The sequence below is a fragment of the Brachycentrus maculatus genome, unplaced genomic scaffold (genome assembly GCF_059751285.1).
Source record: "Brachycentrus maculatus isolate JH-2025_06_01 unplaced genomic scaffold, ASM5975128v1 h1tg000566l, whole genome shotgun sequence".
Classification (NCBI taxonomy): Eukaryota; Metazoa; Arthropoda; class Insecta; order Trichoptera; family Brachycentridae; genus Brachycentrus; species Brachycentrus maculatus.
The window spans coordinates 185,631-205,110 of NW_028281308.1; the positions used below are offsets into that span (position 1 = coordinate 185,631).

The window sequence follows — 19,480 nt, forward strand, 5'->3', positions numbered from 1 at the left end:
TATTTTTAACTTAATATTTACCCACTCCAGGGTAGAAAGTGTTGTTTTTGCATTTTGAAGAAAAGGTATTGCTTAATTATTTTTTTAAATAAACTATATATTTTTCAAATGGAGAAAAAACCTTCAGGTTTTACCTAAAAAGATCTGTTGCACAGTAAAAAGTTAAGTAAGTGGCTTGATATTTATTTTTAACACATTGTGTTATATTTTTAAACTTTAAAAACGTTCTCCTGAAAAATCAAGTATTTTGATTTATGACGTTCTTGAAAGGAGTGAGCGATTTGACCTTCGTTTTTGTATCTCTGGTAGTCGGCTGTCCAAATTCAAAATACAGTAAGGGACATTTTTTTGTAGTACATTATTTTTGCATTTTTGGACTAACTAGAATCTACTTAGTTCAAAAATGCAAAAAAAAATGTTCTACAAAAAAATGTCCCTTACTGTGTTTTAAGTTTGGACAGCCGTAGTATCTTTGCCAGTAGAATTGGGTGACACTTCTCGCTATCATCATCTCAGTCACTGAAACAAGCCCTGGTCCATAATACGAGGAACACCCAAAAAACTTTTTTTAGAGGGTATTGAAAATACGAAAAAAAAAGTTTTGTTTAAATAAATCTGTTCAATACTGTAAAACAAATGGTATTGTAACATTTACACTGAAATGAATAAAATTTAAAAATAAAACACATTTTTTCCATCTTTATCTATTCAGAGCAGTTTGTATTGAGTGACGCCTATTTCGCCCGATTAAGGAAAAATGTACACAAAGGCTTAATACCCGTCACTCAATTTTTTTTGTAGCGATCAAAAAAAAATTTACAATACAATAAAATTGACGATCAGTTGACGAGTCGTCAATCTGAAGTTGACCAGTTTGAACAAATCCGATCCAAGATAAAAAATAAAAATGTGCTGAATTTTTAGGAAATATAATATTTACATTTTTTATAGTTTTACCACTCAAAAAAGTTTCAATAATTCAAAAATGAATTTAAAAAATATTAAATGACAAAAGAATCGATGGCAATCTTCAATTATTGGCATATCCAACTATTAACATGACCAATAATTGGCCCACCTAATTTGTCACACCTCATTATCGTCAAACCCAATTATTGACATGGCAAATTATTTATATACATAATTATTGACATGCCCAAATATTAGCACACCTAATTATTATCATACCCAGCATAAGCCAGATCACAATTATTGACACTTATTATTGGCACCCTCAAAAATTTCACCCTTCTAATTATTGACACTCCCAATAATGGTCACCGTACCAATTATAGTCATCTTCCCAATTATGTACTTTCTCCTAATTATTGACACCATCCTAATTATTGACAGCTTCCCAATTATGGTCACCATAACAATTATGGTCACTCTCGCAATTATGGACATTCTCATAATTATTGACAACCTCCTAATTATTGACACCCTCCTAATTATTGACACCTTCCCAATTATGGTCACTCTCGCAATTATGGACATTATCATAATTATTGACATCCGCCCAATTATGGCCACCCTCCCAATTATGGACATTCTCATAGTCATTGACACCCTACCAATTATTGACATCTTTCCAATTATTGACATATTTTCAATTATTGTAGTCACCGATTTTAGTTGAACAGAAATTACACAATTGAAATTTCCAAAGTACTGTTTTTTTCATCTTTCTACGAGTGGTAAAGCTATAAAGATGGGTGTGTATATGGGGAAGAGTGGACCAAGTCATATTACATACATATGTTGCTCGGTTTCACACACTAAACACTACGTACGGCATGCAGTCAGAAAGTGCAAAAAAAAAGGAAAAAAAATATATGTATATCTTACAGTACAGACCATCACCAAGAAGTTAATAATTGAAATGGAAAACATTATTTTTATCAATATATATAAATATATATAAATAAAAATAAATATATATATAGTATATTACAGATACATTGATTTAAAATACAATTTATTATTATAAACAGCGGAATTTTTTTTTTCAGTTCTTAGATATGTATTTAAAATTTTAATTCTTTTGAAGAATGCTATATAAAATTCATACGTAAAAACAGGGGTATTTTATATATTTCCCGAGTTGAAAAACGGATTCAAATAATTACAGCTTGTGAAAAAAAAGATTATAGACGTTTCGAATACGGAAATTTAATTTAACAGATTATTCATAAAAGAGAAGGAATTTAACGGGTTATTCACAAAACAGGGAAGAATTTAACAGATCGTTCACAAAAGAAAGGGAACTTAACAGATTGTTCACAAAAAAAGGAATTTAACAGTATATTCATAAAAGAGAAGGAATTTAGCAGTTTATTCATAATAAAATAAAACCCTTATCCGCACCCCAATGGTGCATAGGGCACTGCGTCATATAAACGCAGTGTTATCTTGATCGTTTACGCATGAAGGAAAGGTGATCAGCGCTCCGCTTCAGGTACCAGTCCAGGGTAATATGGAATAAATATTACAGTGAAAAAATCACTTATATTTATTTGACCCCCCCCTGGGAATCGAACCCGGGACCTCCAGAACGGTAGCCAAGCGTGCTACCATTACACTACGGAGGCGGACAAAAAATATTTATTTAAAATGTTTATTCATATAACAGACACGAATTTAAGGTGTTTTTTTTATAAAGAGAATGATTTTAACAGTTTATTCACAAAAGAAAATGGAATTAAACACATATTTTAAATATTAAAATAAAACACTAATTTTTAAAGTCTAAGTTGTATTTTTTTCAGTTTTAAAAACACATAAAAATAGAAAATAAAATTTGTGACAATTGTTTTGCCTCGTTAGGGCATCAACAAACTAATTTTAATGCGTTTTTAAAAGTAAAAAAAATAAAACTTAATAGACTCTAAAAATCAGTGTTTGATTTTAATATTTTAAATATAAATTACGGAGTTCTACAAATGAAACGCGAAATGAATAAATAATTTAATACATATAATTAAAATGTAACTTTGTTTTAAACTCACTGTAAATATTTTATTATAACTTAATTATAATGTCTACCGGATTCGAAGCTAACCGCTTCTTTATCAAGACTAATGAAACGGTTAGCTTTGAAACCGGTAGACATTAAAATTAAGTTATAATAAAATATTTAAAGTGATTTTAAAACAAAGTTACATTTAAATTATAAAATGGAAAATCAAAAAGTTGGTGCTTCAAAAATAAATGAAATTGAATAGGTGTTTTATCCGCATCTATAGTGTAGTGGTTAGCGCGCTAGTCTACCATGCTGGAGGTCCCGGGTTCAATTCCCAAGAGGGTCAAAATAAATATTAGTAATTTTTCAGTATAATATTTATTTAATATGATCCTTGACTGGTAACTGAAGCGGGAGGCTGATTACCTTTCCTTTGTATATTTAACAATCAAGATAACACTACTTCTATATGATATAGTACCCTATGCACCATTGGGTGCGGATAAGGGTTAGAAAAGAAAGAAGAAGAGAAGATGTTTTATACTTAAATAAAAATATTTATTTGAACTTTGAGCTTTGTACAATATGTGTGTACATTGGCGAGCTTATTACTATAAAGCAATATCTTCCAACCAACCAAAAAAACAGACTAGTATGATATTCAAAGTTTTGTTAGAATTTTACAAAGAGCGGAGGAAAATATGAATTTTCGATAGCATTCTTTAAAAAGTGAGCGTTTTAAAACTAGTAATTGAAACATATAATTTCGATGTATAAAAACGTGTATTGACAAATGAAACAATGCATCCTGTATAATTATACAAAATTGGATATTCAACTCGGCCGACATACTACGACATGGCCCGCCGTAATTAGCATACATTTTCTATTACAGCTAGAAGTACACCAATGTGCAAAGGCAAATAGCCGCAGATTAAAAACGGTAGTTTCGAGATAAACGCGTTTATGGCAAACTTAAAATGACGCTTTTCGCCAACACATGTCGCTCACTCCTTTCAAGAACGTCATTAATCAAAAATCGTCGATTTTCAGTTGTGCATATTTTCGGAATGCCCAGAAAATGTACTATATCCCAGCAAAAGTGGCATATTTTTTACTTAATATTTACCCGCTACAGGGCAGAAAGTGTTGTGTTTGCATTTTGAAGAAAATGTATTGTTTAATATTTTTTTTAAATATACTAAATATTTTTCAAATGGAGAAAATACCTTCAGGTTTTACCTAAAAAGATCTGTTGCACAGTAAACAGTTCAATAAGTGTCTTGATATTTATTTTTAATACATTGTATTATATTATTAAACCTTAAAGATGTTCTCCTGAAATATCAAGTATTATGATTTATGACGTTCTTGAAAGGAGTGAGCGATGTATCAAATGAATACAATTTTGCGGCTACTTGGATACTGAATATCTCGGTGAAGGAAAGAGACGGAGTAAAGTCTGTGATTGTATATGGTAGAGGCCAAGTATAAGAATGCTTTGGGCCGCGTTACGCCAAACAGCCGCAACTTGAGTTACGACTAGTTGCCTTTATACACTAGTACAACAAAATTTAATACAATTCCTATATAAATAATAATAATAATATCAACAAAATAAATTAGACTAAAAATGGTAGATTAAATTTCAATACGTAAAATAACTTAATACATATTTTAAAAATTAATTAATTCATAGTATTTTATATAACACATTTTGGACGGGTATTTTTATGCCTGCGGACCGCTGGCGACGGGATTTGATAATTATGTACATATAGTTAACACTTTAACAAAGAGATTGGTGTAGAATCTCAGAGAACAAGCTTTAAAGTAATTTTAAGAAGAAAAAAACCTATCCAACAAAATTATTATTTCCCAAAACACTTACAATTCTCCAACTATTTAAGGGAGAAAATTAATAATTATAATAATAATAAATCCCTTACCGCACCCCAATGGTGCATAGGGAACTGCTTCATATAAACGCAGTGTCATCTCGATCGATTGCACACAAAGGAAAGGTGATCAGCCCTCCGCTTCAGGTACCAGTCCAGTGTAATATTGAATAAATTTTAGAGTGCAAAAATCACTTATATTTGTTAAACCCCCCTGGGAATCGAACCCGGGACCTCCAGAACGGCAGGCGAGCATGCTGACCGTTACGCTACGGAGGCGGACGAAGAGAAGGGAGAAAATTACCTACATTTAAATAAAACTTCATCTTTGAGATATCAACATGACTTTACAATACTAAAATGCAATACCAACGGTACTTCAAATCAATCCATCTAACGGGTAGAAATACGTTTCCCGTCCATAGTGTGTTTATAATCATCATCCAAGGCAAAGTACACTGGCCCAAAATTTACAACTTTTATTTTGTAACTGGCATGAAAACACCTGATCTTTATGCACTTTGCATAGCTGAATTCAAAAACGAAAGCAAAAAAAATGTAGCACGTCAGATTTTTTAGCTATGGATATTTTTAATTCTGATTTTGACTAAAGTTTATCTTATTATTTATGTATCAATATATATAAACATATCACTCACTCTTTTCAAGAACGTCATAAATCATAAATCGTCAATTTTAAATTGTGCACGTTTTAAGAATGCCCAGAAAATGTACTATATCCCAGCAAAAGAGGCATATTTTTAACTTAATATTTACCCGCTACAGGGCAGAAAGTGTTATTTTTGCATTTTGAAGAAAAGGTATTGTTTTATTATTTTTTTAAATATGCTAAATATTTTTCAAATGGAAAAAAAATCTTCAGGTTTTACCTCAAAAGATCTGTTGCATAGTGAAAAGTTCAATAAGTGGCTTGATATTTATTTGTAATACATTGTATTATATTTTTAAACTTTAAAAACGTTCTCCTGCAAAATCTTAAGTATTTTGATTTATGACGTTCTTGAAAGGAGTGAGCGATGTAAACTTTGCATAGCTGAATTCAAAAACGAAAGCAAAAAAGATGTAGCACGTCCGATTTTTTAGCTATGGATATTTTAAATTCTGATATTGACTAAAGTTTATCTTATTATTTACGTATAAATATATACAAACATATAATGCTATTGTATTCAATATAAATAAGTTAATATATTTCCACTGTTGCTACATAATTATCAATACTTTTTTTGAATCCCTTAGACCTTAGACTAAAGCATGTCTAGATACCAACCACTATTACGGTTTCAACGTATGGGCTCCATACAAACAATAATACGACTGTAACAGCAAAACTTGATGTGATACAAGCTTGTCACCATATAGACTTTGAATAAGAACGATTAACTTGGTCCAAATCAGTCGTCAAAATTTCAGTTACAAAATCATTGTCGGCCAGTGTTATTTATGCAAAATTTTACTAAGGGTAACACAAAAAATAAAACTTATTTTAATTTTATTAAATTAAGTGAGGAATCGAACTCCGGATATATCGCTCACTCCTTTCAAGAACGTCATAAATCAAAAATCGTTGAATTTCAGTTGTGCATGTTTTCGGAATGCCCAGAAAATGTACTATATCCCAGTAAAAGAGGCATATTTGTGACTAAATATTTACCTGCTACAGGGCAGAAAGTGTTGATTTTGCATTTTGAGGAAAAGGTATTGTTTAATTATTTTTTTTAAATATACTAAATATTTTTCAAATGGAGAAAAAACCTTCAGGTTTTACCTTAAAAGATCTTTTGCACTGTAAAAAGTTCAATAAGTGGCTTGATATTTATTTATAATACATTGCCGATACTTTTAAACATTAAAAACGTTCTCCTGAAAAATCAAGTATTTTGATTTATGACGTTCTTGAAAGGAGTGAGCGATATGTATATGAATAAAAGTATATTAAGTATATCACCGTTGATGAAAACATCTCTAATTCATGTATTAAATGTTAAATCAAACGCTGATTTTTTTATGTCAACTAAGTTGTATTTTACTGTTAACAAAACACATAAAAATGAATTTTGTGACGGTTGTTTCGCCTAGTTATGGTGCGGTGCCCAACCACCATGGACAAATATGACACGAGACAGATACGAGACAGCATACGCGAATACCGCGGATGAGGTCGACGTCACCACGCGTACAACGAGACAAACCGTTAAAAAGACAGAAAGCCAGGAACTCATTTTCAAAATAATGTTGAAAGGTCCATTCGTCTGAAAATGCCACAACGAGGGCGAAATAATAGGGTATTATCACTCAGGAGGAATGTCTAATTTAACATACTGAACCTATAAAGGATTGTGTAAGGCTCGTTTTGCGTTTATAACAGCCGATATAATCAATATTTTCATTCATAATTTTCTATTTCAAAATTCACCTTCATAAGTTGGTGACGAATGACGTAGCAGAAACGAATCCACACTACTACTATTACAGCTCTATAAAGCAGATACATAAAGGGATACGCACCATAACACACCCGATGACGTAAAATTTGATGACATATCGCTCACTCCTTTCAAGAACGTCATAAATCAAAAAAACTTGATTTTTCAGGAGAACGTTTTCAAAGTTTAAAAATAAAATACAATGTGTTAAAAATAAATATCAAGCCACTTATTGAACTTTTTACTGTGCAACAGATATTTTTAGGTAAAACCTGAAGGTTTTTTCTCCATTTGAAAAATATTTAGTATATTTAAAAAATTAATTAAACAATACATTTTCTTCAAAATGCGAAAACAACACTTTCTGCCCTGTAGCGGGTAAATATTAAGTTAAAAATATGTCTCTTTTGCTGGGATATAGTAAATTTTCTGGGCATTCCGAAAACATGCACAACTGAAAATTGGTGATTTTTGATTTATGACGTTCTTGAAAAGAGTGAGCGATATGGCAGTGTCTGTTTTAAGTTTTATTAAAATATGTAAAGTTTAAACCTTCATATCTCCCTTAGTTCCCTACAGATTTCAATAAGAATGCTACAGATAGTCTTGTGATTTTTCATATTAATTTATTAGCCAATAATAACACATCATGAGAATGATCTATTGTCACAAAATTGTGTTTTTCTAACAATAAAATACATCTTAGTAGACTCAAAAAATCAGCGTTTCATATCACATTTAATACATAAATTAAAATGGAGTTCCAACAAATTAAACGCCAAATCTATAAACATACATTTCTAGTTCATAATTAACTCAAAAAAGTGGTCTCATTTTAATTTTTTTTTAAATATTCCACAATTTAATTCCAAATTTAAAACAATTTGCTAATTTAAAAATAAATAAAAATAATGTATTTTTTCGACTTATACCCCTATAGTTTATTCTAGTAAATAAATAATAAATAAAAAAATACATAAAATAAACTCACAATACAATTTTTTGAGCTGAAATTGAGTGCCCTTTTTAGTGTAAAAAAATAATTAAATAAAAACAAACATAGGTCCGACACATTTTGTAAAAATAAGTCTCATAACAATTGACGAGTGGACAAAAATGGACAAATCCGAGTTTGCTTTTTAACACTTGGTAATTATACTACTACTGCCATCACGCCGTTTCTCCGCAGGGGTAGGCAGAGAATATAGAACGCAACACTCATCTATCCTGACATACGCTCCTCGCATTGTTCACATCCATACATCTAGTCATACATGCCCTCCGATTACGCAGACTTTTGACACCACCAGATTTAGAGTCTTTTACGGCCGTCTTCGTTCTGTTCTCCCGCTCACATTTGCCACATATATGTATTTCCTTAGTCATTCTCTCGTTATCAATTCGCTCCGCATGTCCATACCACCTTAAAGAACACTTCCTAATCTTCTCAATTATCCCTTGTTCAGCCTTACATTCCTTTCTTACATCTTCATGTATGATTCTATCATACAATGATTTTCCACACATTCGTCCGAGGGAGCGCATTTCAATGGCCTTCACTCTGCTTTCATCCTTCCTTTGCCAGTTCTATGTTTCGCTCCCATACATCAGTGTTGGTACCAGCACGCCGTTGTGAACCGCCAATTCGGCTTCCATGGATATATTTTAATTCGCAATCACTCTGTTCAAAGCACCATCTATTCTATTCCCTGCTAATTTTATACTAATACTATAATGATAATGATTATATATATAAATATATACATATTTTATATTAAAAATATAATCTGACTTATTTCTCTGTTCATATGAGGCCTCATACATTTAAAAATAACGTATTAAATATTTTTAAATCTAAGTTATCAGTGAACACATGGATTTTTTTCTAAACGAGGAGATAAATGCAACGATGGAAAAAGTTATTTATTTTTCCCGTACTGATTATTTCAAAATTTACAAGTGATCCAAAGGGGGGTACCAAAATACCCCTAGTTCATATTTGTATGGAAATCATAGTACGCAGCTCGCGGCAAGTACCAACTCACTGAGTCATAGGTGCCAAATCTTTCCCAACGCGCCGTCATGTGACGACCGAGCGCGGGTAGCGGGACACTAGATCAAACGTAAGCCGAGTTTCATTGGTCCAATTGAAACTAGCTACTAAATACTTTAACCACCGTTGCACCTAACATTTATTTTAACACATCAATTTTTAAGGGACATGATTATGTTTTTAAATATAAAAATACATTATCAGTAAATGGTACTTAAAAATAAACAATAATAAATATATACATTTTAATATAAGGAAATAATATTTTTTTTTTACATATCGCTCACTCCTTTCAAGAACGTCATAAATCAAAAATCGACAATTTTCAGTTATGCATGTTTTCAGAATGCCTAGAAAATGTACTATATCCCAGCAAAAGAGGCATATTTTAAACATAATATTTACTAGCTACAGGGCAGAAAGTGTTGTTTTTGCATTTTAAAGAAAAGGTATTGTTTAATATATTTTTTTAATAAACTAAATATTTTTCAAATGGAGAAAAAACCTTCAGGTTTTACCTGAAAAGATCTGTTGCACAGTAAAAAGTTCAATAAGTGGCTTGATATTTATTTTTGATACATTGTGTTATATTTTTAAACTTTAAAAACGTTCTCCTGAATAATCAGGTTTTTTGATTTACGAGGTTCTTGAAAGGAGTGAGATATATATATATATATATATATATATATATATATATATATATATATATATATATAAAATTATGTAAGTGTGTGTAATAAAAATTAAATAAATAAAATAAACACTAAAACATGCGTCATTCAAAACTATGTATATAATACATATATATAGGCTGTTTTTTTGTTGAGAGGTATACGAATTCAAATGGCTTTGTGGCATGTTGCGCCATCTTGTTGAAACCACAGCTCTGTCACATCTATGCCACTCAACTGAGGTACAAAGAAGTCAGTAATCGTGGTTGTGTAGCGCTCTCCATTGACCATAAAATTCTGGCCGGCAATGTCACTAAAAAAATATGGGCCGACGATTCCGCCTGCCCATAAAGCACACCAAACAGTGACTTTTAACGGATGTAAGGGAGTCTCCACAAAGGCTTCTGGGTTTTCTCCACTCCGAATTCGGCAATTCCGCTAATTGACATAGCCATTTAACCAAAAATCATCAAAATGCAATCAATTGCAAAAATCAATTTTGTAGAAACAATATTGCCAGATTAAAAAACAACCTCTTAAAAAACAAACCTATATATATATATATATATATATATATATATATATATATATATATATATATATATATAAATATATATATATATATATATATATATATATATATATATATATATATATATATATATATATATATATATATATATATATATATATATATATATATATATATATATATATATATATATATATATATATATATATATATATATATATATATATATATATATATATATATATATATATATATATATATATATATATATATATATATATATATATATATATATATATATATATATATATATATATATATATATATATATATATATATATATATATATATATATATATATATATATATATATATATATATATATATATATATATATATATATATATATATATATATATATATATATATATATATATATATATATATATATATATATATATATATATATATATATATATATATATATATATATATATATATATATATATATATATATATATATATATATATATATATATATATATATATATATATATATATATATATATATATATATATATATATATATATATATATATATATATATATATATATATATATATATATATATATATATATATATATATATATATATATATATATATATATATATATATATATATATATATATATATATATATATATATATATATATATATATATATATATATATATATATATATGAGGGTTTCTCTTATAACTAAATTTGACTGTATTTCTATGTAAAGAAATACTACATACAATAACGTAAACTAATGACAAAAATATATTATTTCAAAATAATCTAAGTAAAATAAATAAATATAAAATCTAAGTACAGAGTTACAACAAAGTAATCATTGTGGCCGATTTCGGCTAGATTCACAAACAATTGCTGCGGTGATCTCCCGCGCCGTTGAGCGTAAACCAATATTATTCAATCGGGTAGAGAGAGATCACCACATTTTTAAAAATAATAATACATGTACATATATAATTATAAAAATTTCATTAAAAAAACGGTCAATTCGCAAGCAGCCGTAAAATTGTCATAACGATCAATTGTTCTACCCGCTTCGGAAAAAGAAAAGGAATACCATGGGAGGCGATCTCTTCCAACTGGTGAACTGAATGAATCCCATGTGTACAAGATAATTAATATTGTAAAGAGAATTATTTAATGATGGTTAGCTAACTAGGTAACCATCACGCCTTGGCGATACTGCAATACGGCTGTCCAAACTCAAAACACAGTAGGGAAAATTTTTTTTGTAGTAGATGCTTGGTCCGAAAATGCAAAAAAAACGTACTACAAAAAAAATGTCCCTTACTGTGTTTTGAGTTTGGACAGCCGAATAGTGCAAGTATCGGGTTTCTAGGTCTGGGGAGGGGGGGGCGGCGGGGGCGGCAGGGGCGGCGGGAGGGGCGGGGGCGGCGGGCGGCCGAAGGCGGGCGCGCCGCGCGGGTAGAAGGCGCCGGGCGGCGGCAGGTAGGGGCGCGCGTACAGGGCGTAGGGCGGCGGCGGGTAGGGCCGCGCGCCCAGCAGCGGGCGCGGGGGCCGCCCGCCGCCGTACGGGCCGCGCGGCTCCGCGTAGTGACCGTTTTTGAAATGGTACGGGGCGGGGTCGGCGGGACTCACCTTGGGGGGCGCGGGCGGCGGCTGCGGGCGCGGCGCCTTGGCGGGCGGGCCCGCGAGCGGGAACAGCGCCCGCTTGCGGTTGACGCCCTCCACCACCTCCTTGGGGATCTTGATCTTGAGGGCCTGCGGCGCGGGCGCGGGCGGCGGCGGCTCCCCGCGCAGGCGCTCCTTGGGGATCTTGATCTTGAGGCGCGGCGGCTCGGCGGCGCCGATGGCGATGGCCTCGCGCGGGATGGTGATCTTGATGGGCGAGGAGGGCGCGGGCGCGGGCGGGGAGGCGTCGCGCCGCCGCTCCTTGTTCTTCTTGCGCTTGCGCTTCTCCTCGCGCTTGTCCCGGTCCTTGTGCTTGTGCTTCTCCTTCTTCTTCTTCTTCTCGGAGCGGTGCTGGATGGCTTCCTTGAGCAGGCTGGAGATGAGGTGCGGGTCTGTCTCTAGGCTGTCGGGAGCGCGCGCGGGCTCGGCGGGCGGCGCTTCGGGAGCGGGCGGGGAGGCCGGCGGTGAAGCGCGAGGCGGGGGCGCGCGCTCCGGCGCGGCCGGCGGCGGCGGGCGCGCGGGCCGGCGCGCCTGCGGCTCCGGAGAGAAGAGCGAAGGCGCGCGCGGCGGTGGAGGCGCCGGCGGAGGCGCGCGCGCGGCGGGAGGCGCGGGAGGCGGCTGCTGCTGCTGCGGGGGCGGGGGGGGCTTGGGAGTCGGAGGCGGCGGCTGCGACGAGCGCGCTCGCTGCTCCGGAGGTAGTCCTGCAAGTGGAGGGAGCCCAGTGAAAACTGCCGCTCGCTCTCGTGAGTCTGGCGATAGATGGGGCCTGGAGTCGGGATGGCGGGCCGTACCTTGCGTGGAGTGGCGCGCCTCGGGCCGCCGCTGTTGGGTGTGGCGGGGCGCGGCGGGTGGCGGGGGGCGCGCGGGCGCGGCGCTCCACTGGCGCGGCGCGGGTCGCGGCTGGCCGGCGGGGGCGGGCGGCGCGCAGGAGGGGGGCGCGGCCGGGGCGGGCCCGGCGCGCCGTAGCGCCGCCTGGCGCTCCCGGTACTCGCGGTAGTCCACCTTGCCGGGCCCGGAGGAGGTGCCAGGCCCGAACAGCGACCGCTTGTCCGGGTCTAGAACGAGAACACAGTGAGAACTCACAATCATATTGATACAGTGAAACCACTTAATATTATTATAACCATATATGGAGCATATGGAGTTCACAAACTGTCTCCAGGCTTTTCTGTCGGCTGCCAGCTCCCTTGCATCCTTCCAAGTCAGGTCCACATGCCGCAGTTCAGACGAATTGTCAGCACTGGCCCCTCAAGTCCCTACACCTTAATATTGAGTGCCATATAAGAGTTGACGACGTTGTCACGGATTGGTTTGGGGTCTCCGCCGGAGTCAGACAAGGCTGCGTCCTTGCGCTCCTCTTTATCATCCTCGTGGATTTCATTATTGGAAAGTCATTACCATCTGACCGAGGTATAACCATCTCCCCCTCCCCGAGACTCGGCGACCTAGAGCATGCAGATGCTGTTATAATTGATGACTCCGTCGAGGGTCTTCAATTAATTGTTGACAGAGTGAATATGTATTCTACAGACATGGGGTATCCAATCCTATAACCCCTATGTATCATTTTTAAAGGGACCTATTAAAGTGAACTATGAATGCGGGTTTAAGAGGTCAATACACAAGGAAACACGATGGAGTAAAGATACAGTTCTCCCAATCCGCATAACCATTGGTAGGTTAAAATTCTAAGAAGAATATAAATAAATACTTTACAACATTTGGAGTGTGTCCAAATACTTGTTCACAAAATCTGGATTATCTCCAATTACAGGAGTGATTTTCATATTATTTTTTGACATCTCATCAAAGATGAAGAAGAATATGGAAGTCTGGGCATTTACGGGGCTGACGACCGTCATCGGCTGGTTTAAGTGATCACTTTACACACGTGTAACATTCACCAATTCTACCCATTATTGACAACCACACTACTCAAATTCTTGGAAGTTCTTTATATATGAACCAATTTAGAAACCTTGTTCTTGAATCACTAGAACTTCACTAGAGACATCTATTGGTGAGATGTAAAGAAGCTTTTTACTAAGCAGAAACTCTTATATTAGTATGTGAGGTCCCAATCCTGGATTATAATCACACACATGAAATTATAAGCTTAAATAATAAAAATGAAAATGGTATTTTCTGGCGTTTCTCATGTGTGTGATTATAATCCAGGATTCGGACCTCACATACTAATATAAGAGTTTCTGCTTAATAAAAAGCTTCTTTACATCTCACCAATAGATGTCTCTAGTGAAGTTCTAGTGATTCAAGAACAAGGTTTCTAAATTGGTTCATATATAAAGAACTTCCAAGAATTTGAGTAGTGTGGTTGTCAATAATGGGTAGAATTGGTGAATGTTACACGTGTGTAAAGTGATCACTTAAACCAGCCGATGACGGTCGTCAGCCCCGTAAATGCCCAGACTTCCATATTCTTCTTCATCTTTGATGAGATGTCAAAAAATAATATAAATAAATACTTAGTGGATAAACCGTGATATTACATATTATGAGGTGTGTTTTTTTTTAAACTTAGTACCTGCTTAGTTTCATTTATAAATTTAGATAACGATATGTTTTTTTTTCAAATCAGTACTTATCGGCGGACAACAATATATATTTTTAACCATTATCAGAGGAACATATCAAAGTTTTCTTTTATAAAAGCTTTGATTCGATATAATATCTTAACCGTTACTGGTCCAATGTGGAATTTCATTCGACATCGATTTTTTCCTCTCCCAGGTCCCATGTCGGATGCTATTCCACATTTTTTCATCATAAGTATTATTTATTTGATATAAGTATTATTCCAAGCTTACATTTTTGTCATTCGTATATCGCTCACTCCTTTCAAGAACGTCATAAATCAAAAGTCGTCAATTTCCAATTGTGCATGTTTTCGGAATGCCCAGAAAATGTGCTATATCCCAGCAAAAGAGGCATATTTTTAACTTAATATTTACCCGCTACAGGACAGAAAGTGTTGTTTTTGCATTTGAAGAAAAGGTATTGTTTAATTACTTTTTTTAAACATACTAAATATTTTTCAAATGGAGAAAAAACCTTCAGGTTTTACCTTAAAAGATCTTTTGCACAGTAAAAAGTTCAATAAGTGGCTTGATGTTTATTTTTAATACATTGTATTGTATTTTTAAACTTTAAAAACGTTCTCCTGAAAAATCAAGTTTTTTTATTTATGACGTTCTCGAAAGGAGTGAGCGATATATTAAAACAGTATGTAGAGCAGAGGACAAAAGTTTTTTTTCCAATTGGAATGTAACTGTCTACCTAGATTTATATATTTTTTTTTTTATGGGACCGGAAAGGGTTAGTCTCTTTAAGAGCGTAGAATAAGCTCGTCTTCATTAAAATGCAAGTGTAACATTCTACCCCCCATTCCCGGAACAAACATAGACTCACCCATTTTATCCAGCTCCTCTTGCGGTATCTTCCGGGGCTCCTTGTCCTGCAAGCAGAGCGAGCGTTAGCACACACACATTACGGGCGCGGCGTACGGAACGAACGGCGGAATACTCACGAAGGGCGAGGGCGCTGCGCTGGCGGCCCCGTGGGCCGGCGGCATCCCTGCCTGGGCGGGGGACCCGGTGCCTGCAAGCATTGCAACTGTTCATGTTTCTTAGTTCACGCGCTTAATTTTTTTTTTTTAAATGAATATTACGCAAAGCCTCTATTTTAGATGCTTGTCTGCGGGTAGGATAGTAATGATTGGGAAGGTAAATGTGAAAAATACATCATAAACACCCAGACCAATTGAAAATAAACCTTTCTTGAATTCATTTTGCAATTGGCGCCTGTCTAATGCTTCCCAAATGAACACATCTCGCTCACTCCTTTCAACGTCATAAATCAAAAAACTTGATTTTTCAGGAGATCGTTTTTAAAGTTTAAAAATATAATACAATGTATTTAAAATAAATATCAAGCCACTTATTGAACTTATTACTGTGCAACAGATCTTTTTAGGTAAAACCTGAAGGTTTTTTCTCCATTTGAAAAAAGTTCGGTATATTGAAAAAAATAATTAAACAATACCTTTTTTTCAAAATGCAAAAACAACTCATTCTGCCCTGTAGCGGGTAAATATAAAATTAAAAATATGCCGCTTTTACTGGGATATACATAGTACATTTTCTGGGCATTCCGAAAACATGCACAACTGAAAATTTACAATTTTTTATTTATGACGTTCTTGAAAGGAGTGAGCGATTTGTTATTTCATATTATTTTATGACATCTCAACATGGGAGAAGAAGAACGTGGAAGTCTGGGCATTTACGGGGCTTATAAAAATACAAAAGAGAAATAAATTGATGGTCTACGTCAGGATGACCTGAACAGAAGTGTGGTGTGGTTAGGAGTGGCTACCTTGGGAGTGCGATATGGACATGATCTTCTTCTTGAGGCGGGAGGGGCAGCGGTCGAAGATGTGCAGGAACTCCGAGGTCAGGCACTCCAGCAGCTCGGCCGTCACGGAGCGGTCCACGTAGTTGAACCAGTACTTGCCCTCGTTGGACTGCGGGATCTACAACGGGGCACAAATGACACATTTCAAGATTGCGGCGAGCGTGTCCAAATACAGTGGAACCTATTTATTGTAACTGCAGACAGTTTTTTATGTATAAATATATATATATGTAGGCGGGTAGCTACTGCTACTGCCAAGTAGGCAACACTGAAATATACGAATTCGCCACGGAGATTCCCGAGCGGATTCAACAAAAGCGGCCAACCGAAGCGCGGAGACCAAGATTCGCCTGCATCGCTTGAGTTCTGAAGGACGTATATTTAGCTTCATAAACGAACTGTAAGTAAGCATTTTTTAAATATCCTATTCTGGCTTCCCGTTTTAATAACGCACACACACCAGGTGAAAAAAAAAAAAAAAAATATATATATATATATTTTTTTATTATTATTTTTTTTTTTATGAGGTTAAGGTATATTGTGACCTCCCTCTGTCATGACCTGTCTTGGTGGTAGGAGCTTCACCTTTTCAGAGTCCAGTAGAGGTCCACCAAGGATGTGACTTGGTTTGCGAGCGAGTGCGTCACAATTATAGAGAATGTGGATTGGTGTTTAGTTTTCCTCCATACAAAATCTGCATACTAAGGAGTGATGTAGTCCAATTTTAGTAATGTGTTTCCTCAGTCACAGTGTCACAGTGGATTTTAAGAAATAGTGCTATTTACTAAAACTTTGATTAAAAATTATTATATTTTGTTTTGAATATTGAAAGCATTAACTTCGTAGATCATATTGATATATTATTTTGAGAAATAAAAAGACTTTGCTTTTTGATCCACTCACATATTTTTATCAACCAGCTAGTTTCGGCAACAACCTGTTGCCCCCCTTCAGGGTTCATACCATAAATTAAAAGTCGTAAATTAAATCGTTAGGTTGGGGGCGCTCTGTATTCTTCTTAGAATTTTAGTCTATGAATGGTTATACAGATTGGGAGGCCGGTATCTTTACTCGGTCGTATCTACTTGCGTATTGACCTCTTAATCCCGCATTCATTGTTTTCCCGCATTCATAGTTTATTTCAATTTTTTTTTTTTTTTTAAACCCTTATCCGCACCCCAATGGTGCATAGGGCACTGCTTCATATGAACACAGTGTTATCTTGATCGTTTACACACGAAGGAAAGGTGATCAGCCCTCCGCTTCAGGTACCAGTCCAGGGTAATATTGAATAAATATTACAGTGAAAAAATCACTTATATTTATTTGACCCCCCTGGGAATCGAACCCGGGACCTCCAGAACGGTAGCCGAGCGTGCTGACCATTACACTACAGAGGCGGACGATTTCAATAGGTCCCTTTAAAACGATAGACAGAGGTTTCACTGTATTATATTTTGAAAAATATTCTATATCCGATAGATGAAGGATTGCACTGCCTCCCGTACCTCCCAGTTGCTCCACTTGGAGGCGAGGTGGATGCAGAAGCAGGCCACCACGGTGGGCCGGTACTGCAGGCACATGGTGGTCAGGTGCAGGCTGTTGGAGGCCATGAAGTAGGACGTCTGCGCCAGGTCCTTGGAAGCTGCAACCAGAGCAAACAAACACCCCTTCAGTACACTCGACGCTCGACGCAAAACAACTCCGGTGAGACCGTTCTAAAATTCCACCAACACGCGTTTTCTTAACCCTAGACCCTAGGATTCGCAACCCAATGGTGCATAGGGCACTGCTTAATATAAACGCAGTGTTATCTTGATCGTTTACACATGAAGGAAAGGTGATCGGTCCTTGGAAGCTGCAACCAGAGAAAACACCTCTTCAGTACACTCAACGCTCCACGCAAAACAACTCCGCTGAGACTGTTCTAAAATTCTTAAAGTATTTTTTTTAAAATTAGATATGAACGTGTTTTGATAGATAGCCTATAGTGTCTATAAGTGGTCGGTATATAATATTTGTGGCAAATTTTTATTTTTTTAATTTTTTTTTTTAAAACAACGTTACCAACGTCTTAACGAAGGTGAAATTTCCAAAAGAAAATGATGAATGAAAATAAAGATTATGTCCGCTGTTATAAACACTTCACGAGCCTTACACAATCCTTTACAGGTTAAGTATGTTAAATTAGATATTCCTCCCGAGTGATAATACCATATTGTAGTAAATACACCGGGGTACTTCTAGAAAATTTTGTGATGGACTTACAATCTTGTATTTATTTAGATTGGCAGGGACAGGTATATTGAAAGCTTTTAAATGTAAATTCACAGTAAAATCGGGATACAATTTTATATTGTTTCACATTTTCAATAAATTTCGCAACTTGGTTCAAAAAAAAAATTGATTAGCAAGAGCAGATCTGTCAGGAAGCCTAGATGCTTCTGTATCAGATCTGGGCATGTGGCGGGACAGCTTTCAATATTGTAGTAAATACATATCACCGGGAAGGGAAGGTGCTCTACAGGGCTGCCCCTAGACCGTGAAACTGGTCATTCAGGGGTCCCCTGGAGTTGGGGGAAGGCGAGTGGTCTGACCTCGGATAAGGCTGCAGGTCTTGACGACGTGCGTGTGGGGATGGTCGATGGCCACGTCGAAGCCCAGCGTCTGCAGGAGCACGTTCTCATTGAACACCAGGTCCTGGGTCTGGGGACAACAGCAAGAAATAAATTCAATTCAATTCAATTTATTTCAATTAATATATACATTACA

At 35.8% G+C, this 19,480-nt stretch overlaps 1 protein-coding gene across 4 annotated transcripts in view; it reads right to left on the minus strand.

Annotated features, from left to right (window-relative positions):
• The window catches only part of LOC148301380 (uncharacterized), a 40,539-nt gene that overhangs the window by 13,938 nt on the left and 7,121 nt on the right, over positions 1-19,480 (minus strand). The window contains exons 4-10 of one of the 4 annotated variants that reach the window (XM_088273303.1): positions 19,306-19,414; positions 18,217-18,353; positions 16,670-16,826; positions 15,822-15,907; positions 15,704-15,749; positions 13,066-13,329; positions 11,879-12,975 (exon numbers count right to left, since the gene is read on the minus strand). In XM_088273303.1, the coding sequence (XP_088129429.1) occupies positions 11,978-12,975; positions 13,066-13,329; positions 15,704-15,749; positions 15,822-15,907; positions 16,670-16,826; positions 18,217-18,353; positions 19,306-19,414 (1,797 nt within the window). In that variant the 3' untranslated portion in view covers positions 11,879-11,977. Of the gene's footprint in view, positions 1-11,877; positions 13,330-15,703; positions 15,750-15,821; positions 15,908-16,669; positions 16,827-18,216; positions 18,354-19,305; positions 19,415-19,480 lie in introns of those variants that run through there. The other 3 variants (XM_088273304.1, XM_088273301.1, XM_088273300.1) reach the window with 3 other exon arrangements.